This window comes from Aedes aegypti, chromosome 2 (genome assembly GCF_002204515.2).
Source record: "Aedes aegypti strain LVP_AGWG chromosome 2, AaegL5.0 Primary Assembly, whole genome shotgun sequence".
NCBI classification, from domain to species: domain Eukaryota; kingdom Metazoa; phylum Arthropoda; class Insecta; order Diptera; family Culicidae; genus Aedes; species Aedes aegypti.
Window position 1 is genome coordinate 36,364,569 of NC_035108.1, and position 22,305 is coordinate 36,386,873.

The 22,305-nt window shown below is 38.8% G+C and overlaps 1 protein-coding gene across 1 annotated transcript in view; it reads right to left on the minus strand.

Moving 5' to 3' along the window:
• LOC5569889 (hyccin) overlaps positions 1-22,305 on the minus strand; it is a 109,193-nt gene that overhangs the window by 58,600 nt on the left and 28,288 nt on the right. Inside the window, exons 2-3 of the mRNA XM_021840547.1 lie at positions 9,963-10,370; positions 9,612-9,872 (exon numbers count right to left, since the gene is read on the minus strand). Coding sequence (XP_021696239.1) covers positions 9,612-9,872; positions 9,963-10,112 — 411 coding nt within the window. The 5' untranslated portion in view covers positions 10,113-10,370. The remainder of the gene's footprint in view (positions 1-9,611; positions 9,873-9,962; positions 10,371-22,305) is intronic.

The window sequence follows — 22,305 nt, forward strand, 5'->3', positions numbered from 1 at the left end:
GTCGATATGACCAATATCGAAGGTTACTAGACAGAAGTTTTGGGATTCAAAACAAATTAGGAGTGCAAAATGACGTTTGTTTGTGTATTACTTTCTTGGCAACGGAGTGTTTTTTAATCTAATATTCATCAAAAATTTGTTCTTTGTCTCGATCTCTCCGTATCTCGATGGTCCCTTAGATATCGAGATGTGGAGAGGCGACTGTACTTAGTACGGTTCGAGAGATCGAAGCAAGCCGATCCAGCAGAAGAACGAAAAGTTTTAAACTGTTTTAATTACTGTCAAAAGCTAACTACAGACGCGATGCCCAAACATCTGCTGGTGGCTATTACCGCTGGCATCGAAGTGATCAACTGCTTACATTTAGGATCTTTCAGCACTGACTGTTTCTTCAACTAACACTAAAAAGCTTATGTATATCAATGATGATTTTTCTTTTTTGTGAATAAGCTGAATAAGTTCATTGGAATTCATCATAAATCCATGCTAACTATAGTTCACTTTTGTTTTCAATTTCGGCCAAACGGCATTCGGCCAAATGGTGTTCGGCTAAATGACCCTTTCGGCCAAATGGCGTTCGGCCAAACGGCATTCGGCCAAATAGCATTCGGCCAAATGACCCGGAACCCTTCAGTGTAGGCCAATACTGCAATAGAGCATGTAAAAATCACTAACATTTCTTCTCTCCTTGTTTGTTTTCATATCTAATCCGCCATTACTACGAGGAATAATTCTTCGGAGAGGGAGGACATCCCTTATCATGGCAGCGTAATGGCCGACACAAGGATAAGTACCACGTTTCTGTAAACATTCTTATTACTAATAAAAAGGTAAATCAGATTAACTAATTATTTAACTAATAATAAATTTGTCCCACAGAGCTAATTTACAAAACACCACACAAAATCCCGCCTTTCCAATGTCCTTTGGCAAAACTTCACTACCGCTATATGTATGACTGATTCATGTTCTACTGACCTTGCATCATTTATACGTGTAGTGGAAGTCTAGAGTAGAAGCAAAACCTAAGGAACCTTCTGGTCAAAGATGTTGCGTTGCCTACTTCCCAAACTCCAAAACCCCCGGTGCATTATGGAAGGTGTGAGTTTTTAAACTTATGCTGGAGACTTGGCTTGTACATCAATAAAACAAAATAAAATAACCCTCCCAACAGTCCAGAACTCCGCTCTATCGAACGGTAGTGGGCCTTGAACAGATGGACTTTAATAAATAATAAATCCATGGAAAACGAGCAGCAGCTTAAATCAAACTGGCGTTCGCCGGCGAATAAGGTCGACGAGACCTCTGTGCAAAATTTTATGGAAGGGGTTAACCTCAAGGCACGACAGTTCGGATTTAGAAAATTAAAATAATAAACGAACATTTTTTGCCTCAATTATATGCGTTAAGCTACCAAAAGAAAAAAAAAAAAGGTTTTTATATTATGAATTTTGACTGAAAAATTCTATTTTTTTTGTCGATTAATTTTTATGCGTTTCAGTCTTTATACTTCTCAAAGAACGAATATGCGAAATATCTTTTTTCGCGGATAATTGAGATATGTAATCATTTTTAAGTGTAAAATAAGCCTCAATCTCTTGAACATTTAATTACCACAAGAAAAAATAATTCAAAAGCACAGCGAAAAAAGGCTTTGTCTCAAGCACCAAAACGCTGCCATTTACCTGGGAGTCACCTTTGGTCGGTTATGCGATCCATGGATAACGAGGAAAAATACGAGTTATATTTAAGGCGAAGTAGGTCGTCATTAAAATTTGTACGCGTCGTTGATGATTGAAAACAATATGAACTATGTTTGATAAGCTTTATTACTTTGAAATTGCAAGCTAGAAAGTCATCATGGCTGCCAAAATGAATGACGGGCTACTTAGCCTTAAAGCTGCATTTTTGCCTCGAAAAGATTTTGGTAGAAGATTAAAAAAAACTTCAACATCCATAATGTCGAACCATTCAAAGGATGTTTTTAGTAATGACGAAAAGAAAAAAAATATTTGTATATACTTTTAATTATATGAAAATGAATAATGCACTTGTAGTTGCGAACCATACAAAGTTTGTTTGAATATTACATAAAAGTAACGCTGTCTTGAAAAAATGTGATATCATAAGCATGAAACGAGCTCACCAGTTGTTAATCCTTCCTCGACTAAACACGAATATCTTTTCGCACTCACTAAAAGCGAACCACAAAACTTCTCCGCGATTCGAAAACGATCTGTCTTGCTTGGGCTCTCTAAGGGACTGCCCTCGGTGTCCCGAAAACGAACCGTCTACTTGGGCTCTTCATAGCACTCTCAACGAAGTTAGTACCTAATAATTTCGTTACTAAAAAGGGAAAGACCAATTGTTTTCGGTCCGTGTGGCGCGAGTGTGAAAAGAGGTTCGCGTTAGTAGTGTGTGGTCTTTCGATTCCATAGCATGCTCTTGCGGGGCGAGCGATCGAATCAAGACCAATTGTTTTCGGTCCGCGTGGCGCGAGTGCGAAAAGAGATTCGCGTTTGTAGTGTGTGGTCTTCCGATTCCATGGCATGGAGTTGTGTTTGATCTTCCGACCTTGACGCTTGCTCTTGCGGGGGCCGGCGATGAGGGCAGGATCAAACATGTCGCGCGTCGATCGAGTAAAGTGAAAAAGTGCCGCTTTCGATTAGTTCTTTTTGATCTTCCGACGTTGACGCTTGCTCCTGGGCAGTGCGTCAAGAAAGCCCGATCAGTCGTCAGTTGTTTTCCCTCACGGGTTGCACGCCTATTTTCTCTGAGTGCTTTTATATAGCCTATTAAACGAGTGAAGTTCAAAGAGGATTGTTGCTGCTCAAGGATGACGGATCAATTGGTGAGCTCGTTTTATGCTACTGTTTCTAATCTATAAAATATGTATGATTGCACCCTTAATCGTTACAACGGTGAGACGTAAATATGATTTTTCAAAAAAATATGAATGGTTCGTCACTGTGAGTGTCGACATAAACTCTGATTCATAAATTATTTATGTCTAATTTTTTTTTTTTTTTTTCAAAGCACTTTCTTCTTTTTACCTTTATTTTTGTAATTAAAAAAAAACTTTGAATGGTTCGACACTTCAAGTGTAGACTTCCAAAAGGTTCACTTTATTCAACAAACTTTGAAACGTTCGTCACATCAAGTGTCGGCATATTTTTCTCTACATAGATGTTGTTCATATCAAATGAAAATATTATATTTACATATAAGCATGTTTATATCTCACAAATAATTATTTATCATGGTCTAATCGCTTATCAAAGTGAATCCTGTGACCCAACGATCCTTACTGTTCGGGCTAGTGATTTTCGAAATTGACCACAATTTTCACAGCAGCGATTTTGGTAACGACAGCTTGAAACTATAAATTTATTATTACTATTTTTCTTATAAAACTATTTACACCTCTACTTACATTTTATGGTTTCTTCGCTTTATCTAATTTCTCTTCGGGTCTCAGTAGTGGGCGCAGCGGTATCGATTATCAATACACTGAAGACCCGTTTCCACTATTCTTCCACTATCCCAAACCTTCTATGCTTCAAATTCTTCTATTTCAGTTCTGTTTCTCGATTTAATTCAATTCACAACTTATGATTGTTTGTTTACTTCTCTCGTTTGGAGCAATTTAACCACCAAACAATTCACCTACTTCTTTTACCGCCAACTTCACAACGACCATCATCAGCATGTGCGATAAGCGCAGGGTTTTTCAATGTATGGTGGTGCGAACATACTCCCTCCCCGTAATTCTAGCTAAGAACTCTCTTTATCGCTAGAGTTACAACCTTAAACTTCAAGCACCACCATCTTCGATAATTCACTTCGGAACCACCTGGCGCACGAACGAAGGCCCATAAACCGACCATCCCAGCTTCGATCTCACGGCTATCGGTTCATTAGGCGTACCTATTTTGGACTCGAGAGGCGCACATAGGTGAATGTCCTTCAATCCTATTAATATTTGTGGAATTCCTTGTTCGAATTCCGTTCCTTGCAGTTCTTGCAGATGAGAATATTTGCGGATGACCTCATGCATTGCAACAGTTTGTTGAGGCAATTTCAAACTATCCACGGTTTGGGCGGCACCAATACGGAAACGCTGTGACGATCCTCTTGCCGAAATCCACATTTCCACCCGTCTCGAATCTTTCTCCAGCCTGGTCATACCAGCTGTCCAAGTCACTCGAAATTGCTGCGTCACTCCTTTGGCCTGTAACAGGGTTGCCAACGACTTTTCCACTAACGTATGTGATGATCCTTCGTCCAGAAAAGCAATTGTATCAACGGCGCGATCACCGCTGTACAAAGTGACTGGGATCATACGAAAAATAATCGTTTCGTTACCATTTGTATGATCAGTCTGATCGATATGCAGCAGCGTATTGTGACGTCCACAACACTGATCTACATTACATCGAATATTCAGCTTGCACGGGACTCTTCCGTGTTCGTTCAAGCACAAATAGCAAAGCCTCCATCTCCGCACTGCTTCCCATTTTTCGGTAAGATTTAATCTCTTAAAGGCTTCACAGTTCCGAATACGATGATCGTAGTAGCCACAGATCCTGCATGCTGATCTCTTTTTATCAGGTTGTTGATTTCCCATTCCATTCGCTCCGGCATTGTGCGTGTGTCTGAATCCCTCACGAAATTCTTCGTGCTCTTTGCTTTCAGCTCTCTGAAACTCTTCATCTGGATCGCTAGGGGTGATCTCACAATACGAAGTAATCTCGCTAGCATCTCTGACAAGTCTGGAAAGAAATTTGGAGAATGTTCGTAGAGTCACAACCTGAGTCTTCCTTCGATACCGAACCCATTCTAGCTGCAGATTGGCAGGCAGCTTCTCCGTCAGCTCCTGGATTAGCATAGGATTCATTAGATGCGCGGTCAAACCTGTCGCTTCCAAATGATCCGTAAGCTCTTGAACAACGACACCGTACTTGATGTACGAAGCTAATTTGTCCGCTGTTGGAGATGGCGCTTTCCTCACGTTTGCTAACAGCATGTTCAACAGCTGTTCCGGCCTACCGTACAGCATGCGTAAGGTTTCGATTATTTGGGGTACTGCACTCGGTAGAAGTAGTCTGCTCCTCACTGTTTCTAGTGCTTGCCCCTTCAAGCACTCTTGAAGTCGAGCCAGGTTCTCGACATTCGAAAATCCACAAGCTGCATTAGACGTCTCGAAGGCACTAATAAACATAGGCCACTCTTCGAGTCGACCATTGAAAGTCGGGAGCTTCTTTGAGAGAAACTGCCGAGCGGACAGTTGAGCTTTTGTTAGACCACATTTTATGTCTTTGGGACGCTTTTCAATATCTTCATCTACTGACAAAATACCGTCTTCCGACTCTTCGGAAACCTCATCTTGTTCTTCACTTGAAGTATCCGTTAAGAACCGATCTTCATCACTAGTTTCGAAATAGATGAACTGTTGCCTCTTCTTCTGACTATAATTTCGTAAGGCTTTACCGTGACTTCCGTGAACTGCTTTCACAGACTCAGTTGTTTTCCGTTCTGATTTACACCTTTCTGGCTCCTTTCCATTCCGTTTCTCCATCGCCGGCCTAAATTGTCGGCCTTCTTCCTTCCGTCTACTTCTGCATCCGAATGCTGCCTCATCTACATTCTTTGCTAATAATTTTATCCTTGCCGTCTCACGCTTCAATTTTTCCAGTCTTTCCTGCACTTGCTTCAACACTTTTACACGTTTTTTCTGATGTGCTTCTTCATCGGCAACTAGCAGCTCCAAACGTTCCTGTTCGTACGTCAACTCCATTTCGCGTTTTTCCTTTTCGGCCTGCTTACGCAGCAGGAACAACTTTTTCTGGTGCTCCAGTTGTTTCTTATGAAGGAGCTTTTGTAATTCGATGTCCTGCCTTTCTTTCTCCATCTTCTGCTCGAGTTTTTCCAATTCCTCTTCCAGGCCGAATGACCTCTCTTTGTCCGCCGACAGTTGCAGACAATCCTCGCAGGACCACGAATCGTTTCTTACATCGACTGATACACCAACGCATCCGGAATGGTACCATCGCTGACAGTGGTCACAAAATACCATCTCGCTTTCTTCATCATCCGGACGATGGCATCTCGCGCAGTCAAAACCTGTTTTTTCGGGATCCTGAATCGAACGCGACATCATAAAATTTTCAAGTTTGTTCGGGCTAGTGATTTTCGAAATTGACCACAATTTTCACAGCAGCGATTTTGGTAACGACAGCTTGAAACTATAAATTTATTATTACTATTTTTCTTATAAAACTATTTACACCTCTACTTACATTTTATGGTTTCTTCGCTTTATCTAATTTCTCTTCGGGTCTCAGTAGTGGGCGCAGCGGTATCGATTATCAATACACTGAAGACCCGTTTCCACTATTCTTCCACTATCCCAAACCTTCTATGCTTCAAATTCTTCTATTTCAGTTCTGTTTCTCGATTTAATTCAATTCACAACTTATGATTGTTTGTTTACTTCTCTCGTTTGGAGCAATTTAACCACCAAACAATTCACCTACTTCTTTTACCGCCAACTTCACAACGACCATCATCAGCATGTGCGATAAGCGCAGGGTTTTTCAATGTATGGTGGTGCGAACACTTACCATTAACAAACATCCCTCCCAGTAACCTTTGTGGAGATGCAGAGGCAAACACGGTCTCCAAATAGCAAAGATTACACACTAACATTCCTTCCCTCAATCCCACCTGACTGCAAGGACGTGGCCGGCGCCGTTATTGACCATGTATAAATAGAGGCACTGAATTATGCACACTGAAGAAGATTATGGCCAATCCCAGCCGAACTTCTAGTTGATTATTTGTGCATTTTCACTGACTTCGGTCAACCACGGAATAGCAACCATTGATATGTGTAGTCAGTCTAAGCTAAGCTAAGCTAAGCTAAGCTAAGCTAATAATTTCGTTACTAAAAAGGTACTTTTTGATAATTTAGAAAAATATTGTAACTGGTATCAGGTATCAGAAGGCCGGCTCCAAAGGCACGTTCCCCACCAGTTGGGAGATTTGTGCCATCGCCATATTTGAGCCTATTTCATCATCTACCCGATGGGAGAGGAAAGGGAAGGGAAAGATGGGAGGAAATAGGAGTGGGTCCCTTGAAGAGGGAAGATCGCATAAGCGAAATGAGAGCATGTAGCTCCATACCACAATGGGTTCGAACAGCGCCCTAAAAAGGGCACTGCAAAACGCGTGAGCGTAAAGAGAGCCTATAGCTCATTACCACAGCGGGTTAAGAATAACAGGATGTCCTGAAGATTCAGGCTTCTGTATTCAGTTTCACTTAATAAGTGTTTACCAAGTAATTGGAATCGCATTTGCGCAAAAACTGGACAGTTACATATCAGGTGATACGAAGTTCCATAATCGGAGTCACAACTATCACACACAAATGAGTCAGCACGCTGAATATTTGCCATGTGATAGTTGAGTCGGCAGTGGCCTGTCAACGCTCTGACCAAGAGACTGCAATTCTGCTTTGACAGATTTGTTAAATACTTCGCCACCTTTGGAGATGGCTCAGTAATATACAATTTTGTTTGACGACACGACTCCAAACTATTCCAATATTGCTTGTGCTGAGTTGCCGCCCAAGAGTTTATCTGAAGCTTCACCCAGCACTTCGAAATTGGAATAGCCGGCTCAGGGCCAATGAAGTCATGCGATGCTCCATCGCGAGCTAGCTCATCAGCCAATTCATTTCCAGCGATGGAAGAATGGCCAGGTACCCATACAAGGTTTACAGAGTTGACTGAATTCAGTTCCTCAATTTGAGTTCGACATGCGATAACAAGCTTCGACCTTGAGTTGGCCGAAGCGAGAGCTTTTATAGCAGCCTGACTATCTGAACAGAAGTATATGACTTTACCCATTACGCGCTGTTGAAGTGCTGATTGCACTCCACACATAAGAGCAAATATTTCCGCCTGAAAAACGGTGCAGTTTCTACCAAGTGAGTAAAACTGATTCAGCCTTAGCTCACGAGAATATACTCCTGCACCAGCTCTACCTTCAAGAAGGGAGCCATCAGTGTAACATACTATATTGTTTGATATACTTCTTTCCAAATAGCCAGACGTCCACTCTTCCCGTGAAGGGAATTGTGTGGTAAATGTCCTGTAAGGAAAGTTACAAGCAATTGTGAGATCACTTGGAGCAAGGACAATTTTGTCCCAATTCACCAAAAGTGGAAACAACGAAGTGTGTGTAGATCTACGATTCACTGGATTTTTCTCCAGTAGATCCAGTACCCATAAACGGTAAGAGCAAGAAAGTGCTTCTTGTTTAAGATATATGTGTAGTGGCGCAACGTCGAAAAGGGCAGAGGCAAACACGGTCTCCAAATAGCAAAGATTACACACTAACATTCCTTCCCTCAATCCCACCTGACTGCAAGGACGTGGCCGGCGCCGTTATTGACCATGTATAAATAGAGGCACTGAATTATGCACACTGAAGAAGATTATGGCCAATCCCAGCCGAACTTCTAGTTGATTATTTGTGCATTTTCACTGACTTCGGTCAACCACGGAATAGCAACCATTGATATGTGTAGTCAGTCTAAGCTAAGCTAAGCTAAGCTAAGCTAAGCTAATAATTTCGTTACTAAAAAGGTACTTTTTGATAATTTAGAAAAATATTGTAACTGGCTATGCAGAAAAAAAAAACAATTAATTTTGTATAAAGACACAACAAATGTCAAAATTGGATTGGATCGATTTTAAATCGAATGATTTCAATCAAACTATGTCTCGTACATAGGTATAAGTCGTTGGATGTAATTATCAAAAAAATCAATAAGTCATTGTTCAAATTTCGTTCAAGCATCAATGAAATTAGTATTTTCTACAAATTTGACGACCTGTAGCACAAAATTGTGACGTGATGGAACATTTCTGAGAGCGGCAACGGATTTCGCATCCTCAAATTTACTGGAGACACATAATTTGATCCTTGAGACACATAACGTATGGAACTCAGGTTGATCACTTGACCTCCAAATGCTAAAAGTGGTGACTCTGTTCAATAGGACTACCCTTCAATTGAATGACCAAACCTCCCAATTGAGAAATCTAAATCGAACTTTTGCCGTCATTAACTGGGAGCTTTCTTTGCCAAAGTTGCCATTTTCGCATTCGTATATCGTGTGGCAGGTAAGATGATACTCTATGCCCAGGGAAGTCAAGATTCTGGACCGACCGGGAATCGAACCCAAACACCTTCAGCATGGCTTTGCTTTGTAGCCGCAGACTGGAATGTCTTCAGTTAATAAGACAACCACTAACTGATTAACCATTCCTTGCAATGTGGAACGATACAATACGTTAACTTGATTCGATATATATTATGTTTCCCACCGTGCTTGTAAGCAGAGGAGAGTAGATACTTTGCGTAGTGTTAAGTTTCACACAAAAATTTAATGATAATCGGGATACGGAAATTTTCAATATTATCATTTGGTGTGAAATTTGTAGAATTCCAGCTCACCCCCCATAATTGTTAACCTAACTACGTCCTTACGTAATGTTAAATTAATCTCCCTCACATAATTAAGGTTTCCTCGGTTCACTTACCTCGTGGTAAATCGACGCCTGGGCCAGCACGGGCATCCGAAAGGAGACTACCTTGGAAGTGCCGTCGTCCGCACTGACTTCGATGTTGTAGATACAGATGAGCAACGTTTCGATGGACCGACAGCCCTTCTTATCGCCCAACGCTACCGAGCTGAGATAAAGATATATCAGCATCGGCACAAACTGCAGCGTAAACCGTCGCAGCTCGATTTCGTTCGAGCGGTAGAAATTGCACAGCTGATTGCAAACCGGGTAGATGAGCTACAAAAAAAAAACAGGACGACACGTGGAAACGATTAATTTAATTAAACCTGCCATCGATGACAATGGAGACCGTTAAATATCGCTTACATCTTTATACTTGGCACGTTCGTTCAGGACGGTGTACAGGGCCTTGGAGATTTCGTAATCATTTTCGTGCTGGGCGGCAAAGGACCGCAGTTCGGATTCCTGCAGCGAGTTATACTCCGCAATCCAGTCCGAGATGATGGACTCGGCCATCGTTGCAACAGCACCGTCGATAACTCCTTCTCACTCAACGAACGACGGTGTGATGGTTTCGCCGAAAGTCAAATCATTCAGCGCAACGAAGAAGTTTCGCGACCACCCGACTGATTGTGTCTAATTTGATATGCACGGCGGGATGACACATATATGAATGAGGTGGCTGCTGCTGTTTCGCGGGACTTTCCTCGGCTGTTGATGGCTGATTTTTGGGTGGGATGTGTGCCACCTATTCACATTTTGGAGTGTGCCTTCCTGAAAGTGAGGAAATGAAACTAAATTAGGTCGGATAGATATTGATTAAATTTTTGAATGATATGGTAATAGTACAATCCCGAGCAAAAGTTTGTGGTCACCCAGTTAAAAACATACAAAAGTTTAATAAATCTTCGGACTGTTTACTGGAATACCTTTAAACAAATGAAACCGAATTAAGTACTATACCATTTAATTCCACTAGACTTTGTATTCTTTGACAGGTACGCGTATTTCAACTGTAAGGCCGTGTCGTGTATTAGACTCGCCTCGTGTACGCGTATTTATCAAAGGATGCGAACTCTAGTGAAATTAAATGGCATAATACTAAATTCTGTTTTCATTTACTTTAGGTATTCCACTAAACAGCTCGAAGATTTATTATCACTTTTGTATGTTTCTAGGGGGAGATTCTAAACTTTTGCACGGAAGTATAGCTAACAGAGCATATTGCAGTTCGACGACATGTGGCACATGTTTGTCCGGGAAAAAGTGTAAACTATTTTTCACCACAACTCACACACATCAATCATTCCACGATACATCCGAAGCTAGATACATATGCACAACAGAATTGCCATCATAGCTATGGATGGTGATGGCGTTGCATTTATCGTTTCTCGCTTTACGATAATTGCTTTCTGCATGATCCAATGATTCAACTTTTTTTTCCACCCCAGAGTTCTAAAGCTGTTCAGAGCTATGCATGCAGCAAATATCGAGTTGCATGAAGGGCGGGGATGGAAGTGGAAGTCTGCGGTGATGATACTCAGCGATGAAGCCATAATACAACGCCCAGTAGTTTACAAGCAACAGTTCATTGGAGAATTCAATTCCAATCATCGCCCGTGGAAGTATTCTCAACGCAATTCCAACGACAGGATTTTATTTGATGAGTGCTCTACAGGATATTTCTTAATTCAATACCCTGATATCCCAACTTGTTTTTCCTCTACTAGAAACCCTTCTACAATTGATTTGATCTTTTTTTTCTGTTCGGATGCGCTACTGCGACCATTACTTAGATCTATTGTGACATTATCCGTATCCTTAGTGTATAGTGCACGTCGCATTACTCCATTTCCATTGGTAGGTAATGAAGCATCGATTTCTGTACAGCTCTTGATTTGATTCCTCAGAGATTGCTAAAAATCGAATGTGATGAAAAGGTCCTGCTATTTACACCCTTCATAGAGACTTACATCTCAGCGAAGGCGCGCCCCTTAGCAAACATAATGGATTTTTTTTTTCTGCGGAACCTAATCGGTACTACTGATATTACAACGGAACTCTAGTCCTATCCTTGTTTCGCTTTTAGTTTAGTCCCTGAAATAATACTAGAAAAAAAGGAGCTTTGTGCTAGCAGCAAACCGTATCATGTTTAGTAATCAGCATTCACGTGAGTCCTTAAATTACCAGTTCTTAACAGTCCTTGTTAAGTTAATACTCATGATTGTTATCCTGGCTTCAAGTGTAGTCTCGGGACTGATGAACTCCGAGGCTTTAACTATCTGCTAGGTAAAATAGATTCAATCTCAGAAACTGTTACCAATAACAAGGACTTTGTACCGCGAATTCTTGAATTACCAGAACATATAACCCTAGCCCTTGTCGGGCAAGATGAGACTAGGGTTCAAATTGGTAGATCTGACCCCGTAACGCACCACGAAAAGATGATCTACCCGTGTTACGGGTAGATTTGGTCTTAGCCGACTCCAGTCGCCTTTCGTGTCAACTGATTTTGATTCTGATGGGACATGATGGTACACTGTTATATTTCAAACATCCCATGAAGCAATTGTCAAACCAATCAGCTCCACTTGCAATTAGTTATTGTAAGAGTTGACTGGAATACATATGAGCAGAGTAATTTTGACATCCGCGTTTCTTTGCGCACGAAATTTGTTATTGACAATGCTCTCGGAACTTTAACAAACTCCATTGCTGAAGCAAGGCGTATGATAATAACAAAATGTGAAATGAAATTCGAATCTGTTGTTATAGGCGACGATCGTAAACTCTTGATACGTATCAAAATATAAGTGAATAGATGACAAATTTAACGTACTTGTCATAGTGCTACCAAAATTATATGGAGGGATCTGCAAAAATAAATCTGAAAACGCTTTTCTCAATTGAAAAAAAAAATCAGAATATCTCACAATTGAACCTTGGTTCTAAGTCTGAAGCATAAAGCCAGTGAAAAGTTTGAACACTACTCTAGTGTGTGGCACGTTAAATATTTGACTAATATTTGACTAACTCGTTTAATTTCTTGTTTTTTTTTAACGTAACGCTATGGAAGTTTAAAACATTCTCATTTGGAATTTTGATTATTGTTCAAATTATGTAACTTTTATATACATATAGTCTAGCATAAGATGATCGGTTTTTGAAAAATTTGTTTTTTTTTTCTATTATGAACTGCAATAGGGGGACACGGGGCAGTATTGACACCCTAAGGAATTTGCCTATTTTGACTGTATAGACATGAATATTATACTGCTTTTCATGTGCAGTATGTTTTTAGAGTTCTTAAGCTTTTGATAAACATTGTTGCAAAATTTTGAAAAACATATTTTGGTTTGAAAAAGCTTATATTTGATAGTCACCATCAAGCTAGCGGGGCAGTATGAACACCTCATTTCCAGGACCTCGAAGAAAGAAGTTCATATTCAGGAAACCATAGTGATAGGTCACTGTGTCACTGAAAACACGATTAAAACCAATTTACGACATTTTTCGTAGTGATGCTTTTAATATTGCCTTCATATTAGTTTTTATCGAGAATTGACGATTCTCAACCGATTTGTTTTTTTTTTGTTCATCTCGGGACCAACGGCTTTACTTCCCTTCCGAAGGAAGACGTCACCGAATTTTTTTGTAGTGACTATATCGGGGATGGGATTCGATCCCAGGTCCTCGGCGTGAGAGGCGTGTGTTCTAACCACTACACCAGGTCCGTTCCCTTTGTGGTTCCGCATCTTAATCATTGCATCAAACGCTAAATATTTTTGGATAGTTTTGTGTATTAAGTTACATTTCTGTAGTGTCAGCTTTACTTTGTCACTCAGTGAATATGGCCCCTTCTAATCTCTTTAAGTAGCAGAAAAAATGGACTATATTTTTTTAATTTAGCATAAATAATTGAAGATTTCAATCAGCTACATGTTTGGTCAACTTGCAGTCATTTGCCTCTGAAACCTTATTTGGTGAGATGTAAATGTTATAATTTTCGAACCCAATAAAATCATGCTCAATTTTTTGGTTTAAAATTGATGGGTAAAACAATGTTTCTGAAATTTTAGTAAAAACTTACTTTTTCGAAAGGCAACTGAAATATTGTTTGCATCTAAAGTGTAAAATTACTCGCATATTCAAACATACAGGGGGTGTCCATTCTCCCCCGGGTGATCATACTGCCCCCGGTACCCCTACAATAAGTAAAAACAAGTTTGATTTTTATTGTTAAGAACATTTATCTTATGATTACAAGAACAATTTTCTTTGTATGGATTTTTTAGCTATTTGATGGAAAATTAAAATACCAAAAGTTGTTGCGTAAATGCCATATCGGTCAAACGCAATAGAATTGTTAACACAGAATCCTGACCGTAAATTTTATAGATACAGAATCCTAGCCAGTGTTAGCACCGACTCTAAGACAAAGATGTTACCAAATATTAGGTAATCTCAGAATCTCACCAGCGATTCTGAAAGAATCCTAGATAAATACCTAACAAACATTTGAACAGATTTTTTAAATTTCTAAAATTTTGGACTACATTCTCACAGCGTAGAATTTTGAAATTACTCTTGGACAAAACTCTCATATATGGGACCAGATTTCTCACAGCAGATATGATTCTCACAGAATCATTGGCACTCAAGTAATATTAGGTGGAATTTGTAAAGAATACTATGCTGAAGTCTTAGCAGGATTCTTAAAATATCCTAAACATCATTCTTCCATACATCGCTGATTTCTTTAAAGAATTCTGGGCAATATTCTGACTTAACCTTAAGCACAAAATCTTGTGCAAAATTATCACATAAGCGATTATTGCAGATTACTTCATGAAAATCTTACACAATCTTAAGCAGGATACAAAGTAGTATGGGGCAAAATTAGAATTCTCGCTCCAGTCCACTTTTAAGATCCCATTTGGTTCCCATAATAACTGTACAAAATTTCAGCCTGATCGGTGATTAGCGCCAGCCGTTCATAGTTTGTATGGGGTATACTATTTACTATTTCATCACAAGAAACTTTTTCAACTGACTGACTTCTGTTCAGTGTTGCAAAAAAGCTCAAAAACTTGCCGTGGAATTATAAAGCGCGAACAATTTTTATTTGAATATAATTACAAAAGTGAGAACTGTGTGCGCTTCAATAAGCCCAAGCAAGCAAATTCGCAATTAAGTATGGGATATCAACTGGTGAGCTCGTTTCATGCTTCTGTTACACATTAATTAAATATGATGGTTTACATTATACGTTGCGTATAATATATTACGTTTATGTAACTGTTCAGCAGTTAGATCAAATTATTCATAATGTTTTAATGCAACATGCTTTATATATTGTTTTTTCTTTTTTCAAATGTATACACGATCTATGAATGGATCGACATTAGAGTTGTCGACTTTTTGAAAACGATGTTTTGAAATGAATGATGATGAATGAACGAAAATACAATTTTTGCTAATGTACTGTTTAGATTGTGACATGGACATTAAACCACTTTTACTTTTACTTGGCTATTCAACACGCAGGGCTGGTAGCGAGTCTCTTTTTTAAAATCAGAAAAAAAAAACTAAAACGTCACTAGTCTAAAAAGTCTAAGCCGAAGCTGCGCTTCTTTTGCAATTTTCTCAGACATCAGCAGACAAATTACATGTTTGTCTGTTTACATTTTGCGCTGCTCAATCCTCTATCGACTCACACGGACAGAATTCTTAAAAGCTTTTTGGAAACGTTTTTACAACGCTTCCAACAGGTCTTGTCAGTGTGACTATTATCGGCAGCCTCGTTTTCTTCGGCAGCTTTGCCATAATAACCGCAGGCGAATTTATTCGGCAGCTCCAAATCAGCTGCATTTTGAGACGAATTCATTTGGATTGATCACATCTTTGGCGAAATTGTTTGTTCAGTCTCTATAACCTCATCAGTAGGTGGCTGACAGAACAGAGAATCATCTGAATGGTTTCATTAGTGTGATTTGATAGGAAAATAATGTGTATTTGGCGTTTAAAATTTGGTTGCCGATTATACTCGAATAGTGCCGAAGCCGTAAATTACTTTATTTCCAACAGAAAGTCACTAAAGCCATTTTTTTCAGTATAATGGTCAATAAAGTCACTATTTTCGTGATCTATTGATAATGAAATTTAAGGCTAGGTTAGCTTTTTAAACACCAATAGCAAGAAATTGATATTTGTTATAATAAAGACATTTATAGTGCGCTTCAAAGTCCCTTGTCGAATGCAACAGTGAAAAACTTACATCTACCCGTTGATCCGTTCTCAAGTTTTTCCGTTTCCAGATTAAACATACATGTCGAACACCATTATAAGTCTGTATGAATTGAAATAAAATAATATTTATAAAATGTTATCGATTGATATTCTGGAAGATGGAAAAGTATTCCTCTAACAAAACTGATTAAATAACTAAGAGCAAATGGGGCATTGCATGCCTCTAGGCGTTTAACATCATATGGAAATTTTTGATTTCGATTACAAAAATGGTCCCAATATGTAAAAATTGTTTTTGCTGAGTGATTTGAGGCAGGATTCTTGTTTTACTATAACTGAGCTATCAGAGTTAAGTGACGAACTCTTTAAATCTTCATAAAATAATGATCGTACAACATATTGTTTGTGAGGATTTCAAAAATTATAAACTCTGATAAATGCTAATAAATGCTCAAAAATGCTAAATTTGTTATTCGAATATAAACCTTTAAATGTAATCGATTGCAACGAAAAAACTGTGACATGAACTGTTAAAATTATACCTTTTCCTTTTGCATTCGTTTTGCTTGTATGCTGTGGGTCACTCACTATTAAAGTTACCCGCACTATCAAAGATATTCCGGTACTTTTTTTGTACTTCTACGTCAAAACCTTCAATGAATTTTAGTAAGGAGCTATAAACAGTAATTTCGCTAAAAATCCTATCACGATTTTGTTTTCCGGAGTTCATGTATTTGATAAACTACGAGTTTTCTTCCGTCTGAAATCAGAAATATTAAGTAGTAACCTATACCAAACTAATATTAGTTTCGTTAAAAAAAAAAGAAGCGAATTCTCTGATCTGCCTTTTTTGACAAATTAGGCTATCTAGTCTTATCCAAGGCATAGAACTGTTAAGAAATGTTTTTAATTACTGCTGTGGGAAGAGCCTGGTGTAGTGATTAGAGCTCATGCCTCTCACGCTGAGGACCTGAGATCGTATCGCATCTTCGAGATAGTCACTTATGAAGTAAAGATTATAGCGACGACCTCCTTTGAAAGGGAAGTAAAGACGTTGGACCCGAGATGAACTAGCACAATTAGAATTTGGAAAACTTACAGCATACATTGTAAGAATAATTCAAATTCAAATTCAAATTCAAATTCAAAGGGGCTCATGCTAGACATTTTTTTTAAGACATTGAGGGCTTTCAAGCCAAATTTAACAATTATGTAAAACGTCTAAAACTACCTGTTCTCGGGGCCCAGATAGCCGTAGCGGTAAACGCGCAGCTATTCAGCATGACCATGCTGAGGGTCGTGGGTTCGAATCCCGCTGGTCGAGGATCTTTTCGTAAAGGAAATTTTCTCGATTCCCAGGGCATAGAGTATCTTCGTACCTGTCACACGATATACACATGCAAAAATGGTCAATCGGCAAAGAAAGCTCTCAGTTAATAACTGTGGAAGTGCTCTTGAGAACACTAATCTGAGAAGCAGGCTTTGTCCCAGTTGGGACGTAACGCCAGAAAGAAGAAGAAGAACTACCTATTCTCACGAAATCAAAACTTTGTCTCAAGGACAAGCTTTTGATCTCCAAAAAAAAATCAATTTTGAAGATGATTGTGAAGCGGTCATCAAATGCAATGCGTTACCTTTCCGGCAAAAGAAATGTAATTTGTTTAACACGGGAAGATACCGATACGTTAATGCTTCCAGTGGACGATTTGCCACATTTGACAACGGACTAGCATGCATCGCCCAGTGGCACCGTCGAAATACGTTCGACGGCGAAATGTTTTAGAGACTGAGGCGGGAAGCGATCCCACACTCCTTTACTCGATGTGGTTAAATGTTTAGTAACACTATCCGCACGACCACGAAGCCCACACAATGTTAATATTGTTAATCATTTACTTTTACCAACTTAGAAAAATGATGATGCCAACAACAGAACATCTAGATAAGGGAGCTGAATATAATGATTAAAATGATGTATGAACAAATAAATAAAAAGTTCATGACTTACGTACTTTAGAAAACACACTAGATATACTAAGACAATGATCGTCAAGTCCATCAAACACTTCGGGTTGGATGGAACGCAACAACGTGTAAGTTGAGCACCACTGCTCTATCCATCGCCAAGGAAAATGAAGATGTTGCTGTAATGGGTAAGCTGTCGGAAAGCATGCCACTCAGTGCCGTTTTTATCTTATTAGTGTTCCGCTTAACTGGAGCCAAGGTCGTATTGCTGTATAGCCTGCTTGGCATTGTGGTGTGAAAATTTTGCGGTATCCTAAATTCGCAAAGAAGCGTGACGGAACGGAAGATGAGATTGGACAGATATGAGAGCGGGAGTCCAGCGTTATCAGCGAACGTATTGCTTCTTGCAAAATCTCATTATGAGTGGATAAAGCAGTGCTGAAAATTCCTCTCGTGCAGATGTTCAAATATTTACACAATTTGCTAGGGTCTTTTCTACACAATAAACGTAAATCATTGCAGTCACTTTTGAGCAGGTCGACTCGGGCACGCGATTGGAGATGACATGACAAAGGCTACCGGCCAGACAGATGCCTCTAACTACAGTACTGGACAGAGTTATGTACGCACAGGCCATTTTTTTTCATACAAAATTGTCAAGTTTGGAGGCTTGAATCTCGGTTTCTACTGTTCTGGTTTACCAGAATTTTCACAGCAGTTAATAAAAATCAAAATTTACAAGTTGCTCAAAACCCATTTTTGTGTTTTAACAATTATTCAAAAATTTTGACAGAAATAATATAATGTTGAAGAAGAAATAACTTTCGAATAGAAATTTTATGCGCAACATGACCTTCTACAAATACAGGGGATAGGCAAAATGATTGAGATAGGCAAAATTTTGCCCAAATTCAAATGCTTATAACTTTATGAAAAATGGATGAAATTGGATGCATCTGGAAGCAGTCGACGGCAAATTTGGTCCAGTTTCAGGAACTTCCTTGGCCATGCATATTGGCCACTGGACACCGGAGATGTTCCGGATTTTCTGAGGTCATGTCCAAATGTCATTTTTTCTGTCGCTTGTATTTTTGTGTGGTGTAAAGTTAGATAGATGTTTGCAATTTTCCTAGAAACTAGAACTAATAGGAAGTTGAATGCCACCGGACGCATTAAGATTGGTTGGAAATCTTCAGAAATTTGACCATTTCCGTAAAACTGGTTCCGGAAAGCATGGTCAGTCATGTTTGTATTTCCAATCATGTAAATATTATCCGGAGCTATATCCAAGCGGACACCAACCTTAAAAATGATGTTTCCTGCAGCGTATTCAGAACCATTAGATGCACAGACCACTCTATAGAACGTTCCAGGTGCCCTGGGGGAAGTGGTCAATTAGGAACATATCCGGAACCATATCAATATGGGCATCAAACTTCATTATTTTCAAAGGTTATGCTTTCCGAAGCATTTCCAGCATCACCGGCTGCCATAACCACTTTATAGTAGGTTCCAGGTGCCCCGGGGGATGTGGCCAATTCGGAACATGTCCGTTCATCTGTTTAGAATCACATTCTACCATAAACAGTAAGATCCATGTGACTTGGAAAATGGCGAGCATTTTCAGAACCACAAGATATAATAATCACTCTATAGTATATTCCAGGGGCTCCTAGAGATGTGGCCAACTCGAAACATGACCTCATCCCCCAGGGCCCATGGAACCTACTATACAGTGGTCATATAAATAAGTTGCGCTGTAAATACGTCTATTAGCATCACCCAGATAGCCGTAGCGGTAAACGCGCAGCTATTCAGCAAGACCAAGCTGAGGGTCGTGGGTTCGAATCCCACCGGTCGAGGATCTTTTCGGGTTGGAAATTTTCTCGACTTCCCAGGGCATAGAGTATCTTCGTACCTGCCACACGATATACGCATGCAAAAATGGTCATTGACATAGTAAGCTCCCAGACAACCAAAATGTACGTATAACGAAATCACCTGGAGGCTTTATATGTGCAAAATTTCACTTATAAGATGTTGCGAAACGGCCTTCTACGTACAAAAGTGGAGGCGATATGCGTGCATATATTATGTGATGAATAATAACATACAATACGAGTGTATAAATATTCTACCGAACTAACCTGCAATATTATGCGACTTAACTTATGATAACAAATGATGATTTGACAGCTGCTACGGATTGATCCGACTTACTTTGTACGTGTGTACGGGACGAAACAAAATGTACAAATGAACTCAGAAAAGAAGTGTTTTATGCGAGGAAACTCATCAATCTGACGAGTTTATCCACGGTGTTTAGCGAGTTTGATGTAATTAGTATGAATAAACGAGTTATAACGTGAACATTCATGCGATTTCTGGTTGTCTGGGCTCTCAGTTAATAACTGTGGAAGTGCTCATAAGAACACTAAGCTGAGAAGCAGGCTTTGTCCCAGTGGGGACGTAACGTCAGAAAGAAGAAGAAGCATCACCTTCAAAAATCTTGATGTTTTTACCCATATTGATGTGTTTTCGGACATGTTTTGAATTGGCCACATCCCCGGGGCACCTGGAATCTACTATAAAGTGGTCATGGCAGCCGGTGGTGCTGGAAATGCTTCGGAAAGCATAACCTTTGAAAATCATGAAGTTTGATGCCCATATTGATATGGTTCCAGATATGTTCCTAATTGACCACTTCTTCCAGGGCACCTGCAGGGCTGTTACAAAAATCTTAAAACCGTACCGTAAAATGGGGTGTTAAGGGATGAAAAATAAGTTCAACTCGAATTTCAAGCAACTTCCAGTATGTCAACAATTTAACAAAGGACAGTCCTACCATTCTCTCATCATGTATATCAAAAGCCAAATACATTTATGAGGATACTATGTCAGATTTCTGAGATAATCATTAAAATATGTGATTTTTGACGGAAATGCAAAATGGGGTGTTAAGGAATTTGAGTTTTGTAAATAAAACCCTATTTTGCCTACAACAAAACATAATCTTTTCGGTCAATAACTTTGATGCTTTCATTCAATTTCAAACTTAATCAGATTTTACTTCAATATAACAGTCGACTCTCCACATCTCTATGATCTACATCTCGATATCTCTCTCTAAGTTGATGATTGCTTCGGTCCCTTCATACTGCATACGATTTATCTCTTCATATTTCGATATCCTCCTTACTCCGATATCTCGATGTGTTCTTGTTGATTTTTTGTTCCCAATTTTCTCTCCATATGTCTATATTACCATTATCAAAGGTTACTACCAAATTTACGTGGTTCATAACAATTGTGAAACTCTAAATAAAGTTTGTTTGTTTATTAATTTTTCTAGTAACGGAATGATTTTCAATCTAGTGTTCTTTAAATTTATGTTCTTTGTCTCGATCTGTCCCATTCGATACCCTTCGATATCGAGATGTGGAGAGGCGACTGTATTAAACTTAGAACTCCTGCAAATGCAAACCATTTTGTTTTAACTGCCAAATTTTTCATAGTTATTGATCCATTTGGGAGCTAACAATACATCGTAAAATTGTCTTGAAATAATTTGTATACTTATATTCAACAGGATCATAACCTATTCACTTGCAGTTTACGGATCCTATAAGCTATAGAGCAACTTCGTTAATAAGCTATCATATAAAAATAATTTCAACAAGCTTTTAGTTTTAATAAGGAAAATAGCCAATTTGTCCTGTAAAAAAACACTACACTAAACTACGTATTTGCATTCAACACCCAGTGGCATGGTCGAAAAAATACTGAAGAAAAGTGTTCCAGTATGGAGCAGAAATCTAAAACACACTCTAAAGCATAATGCGCTCAGTGTTCGATGAGGCCGCGAAATTTCTCAAAAAGAGCTCGGGAATGACAAAATATTATTATTGTTTTCCACTTCATAGGATTACCACTGAAAGGATTAATGGCTTCAAAACCATTTCCAAATAAAATAATCGTTCCAACATTTCAAACATTTTACTAGTGTGATCGAACAAGTTTTGAAAACAGTATCAAGAAAATCCCTTATTTACTTTAATACGTTGTTCCTACTAGTTTTACCGATTATCGAGATTAGACATTTTTGGTGATATTCAGTAACAAATAAAATATACTCCTTAACTTTTACAATGTAGTTTTACTTCACGGAACAAGCCAAATGTTTATTAGAGTATGTTACGACATAAATTGAATGAATTCAGTAGCTTGGAAAAAGTAGAAAAGATAATCCCTTAACACCCCTCTTATTTTCAAAAAGAGACTTTTTCCATAAAAATTATCAGAAGTCGAAATCTAGATGAAATTTTCTAATGTTTTTGTCTGCGTTATGATCTCAATTAAATATACTTATCATCTAATATACTCACATATTTTTCTTAATATTGTTTCATAGTTTTGTAGTTGAATGTATTTAGCCTACAAAATTCGAACAAAAATGTTTTGAAACGTTTTCAATATGTAGACTCTACAATAC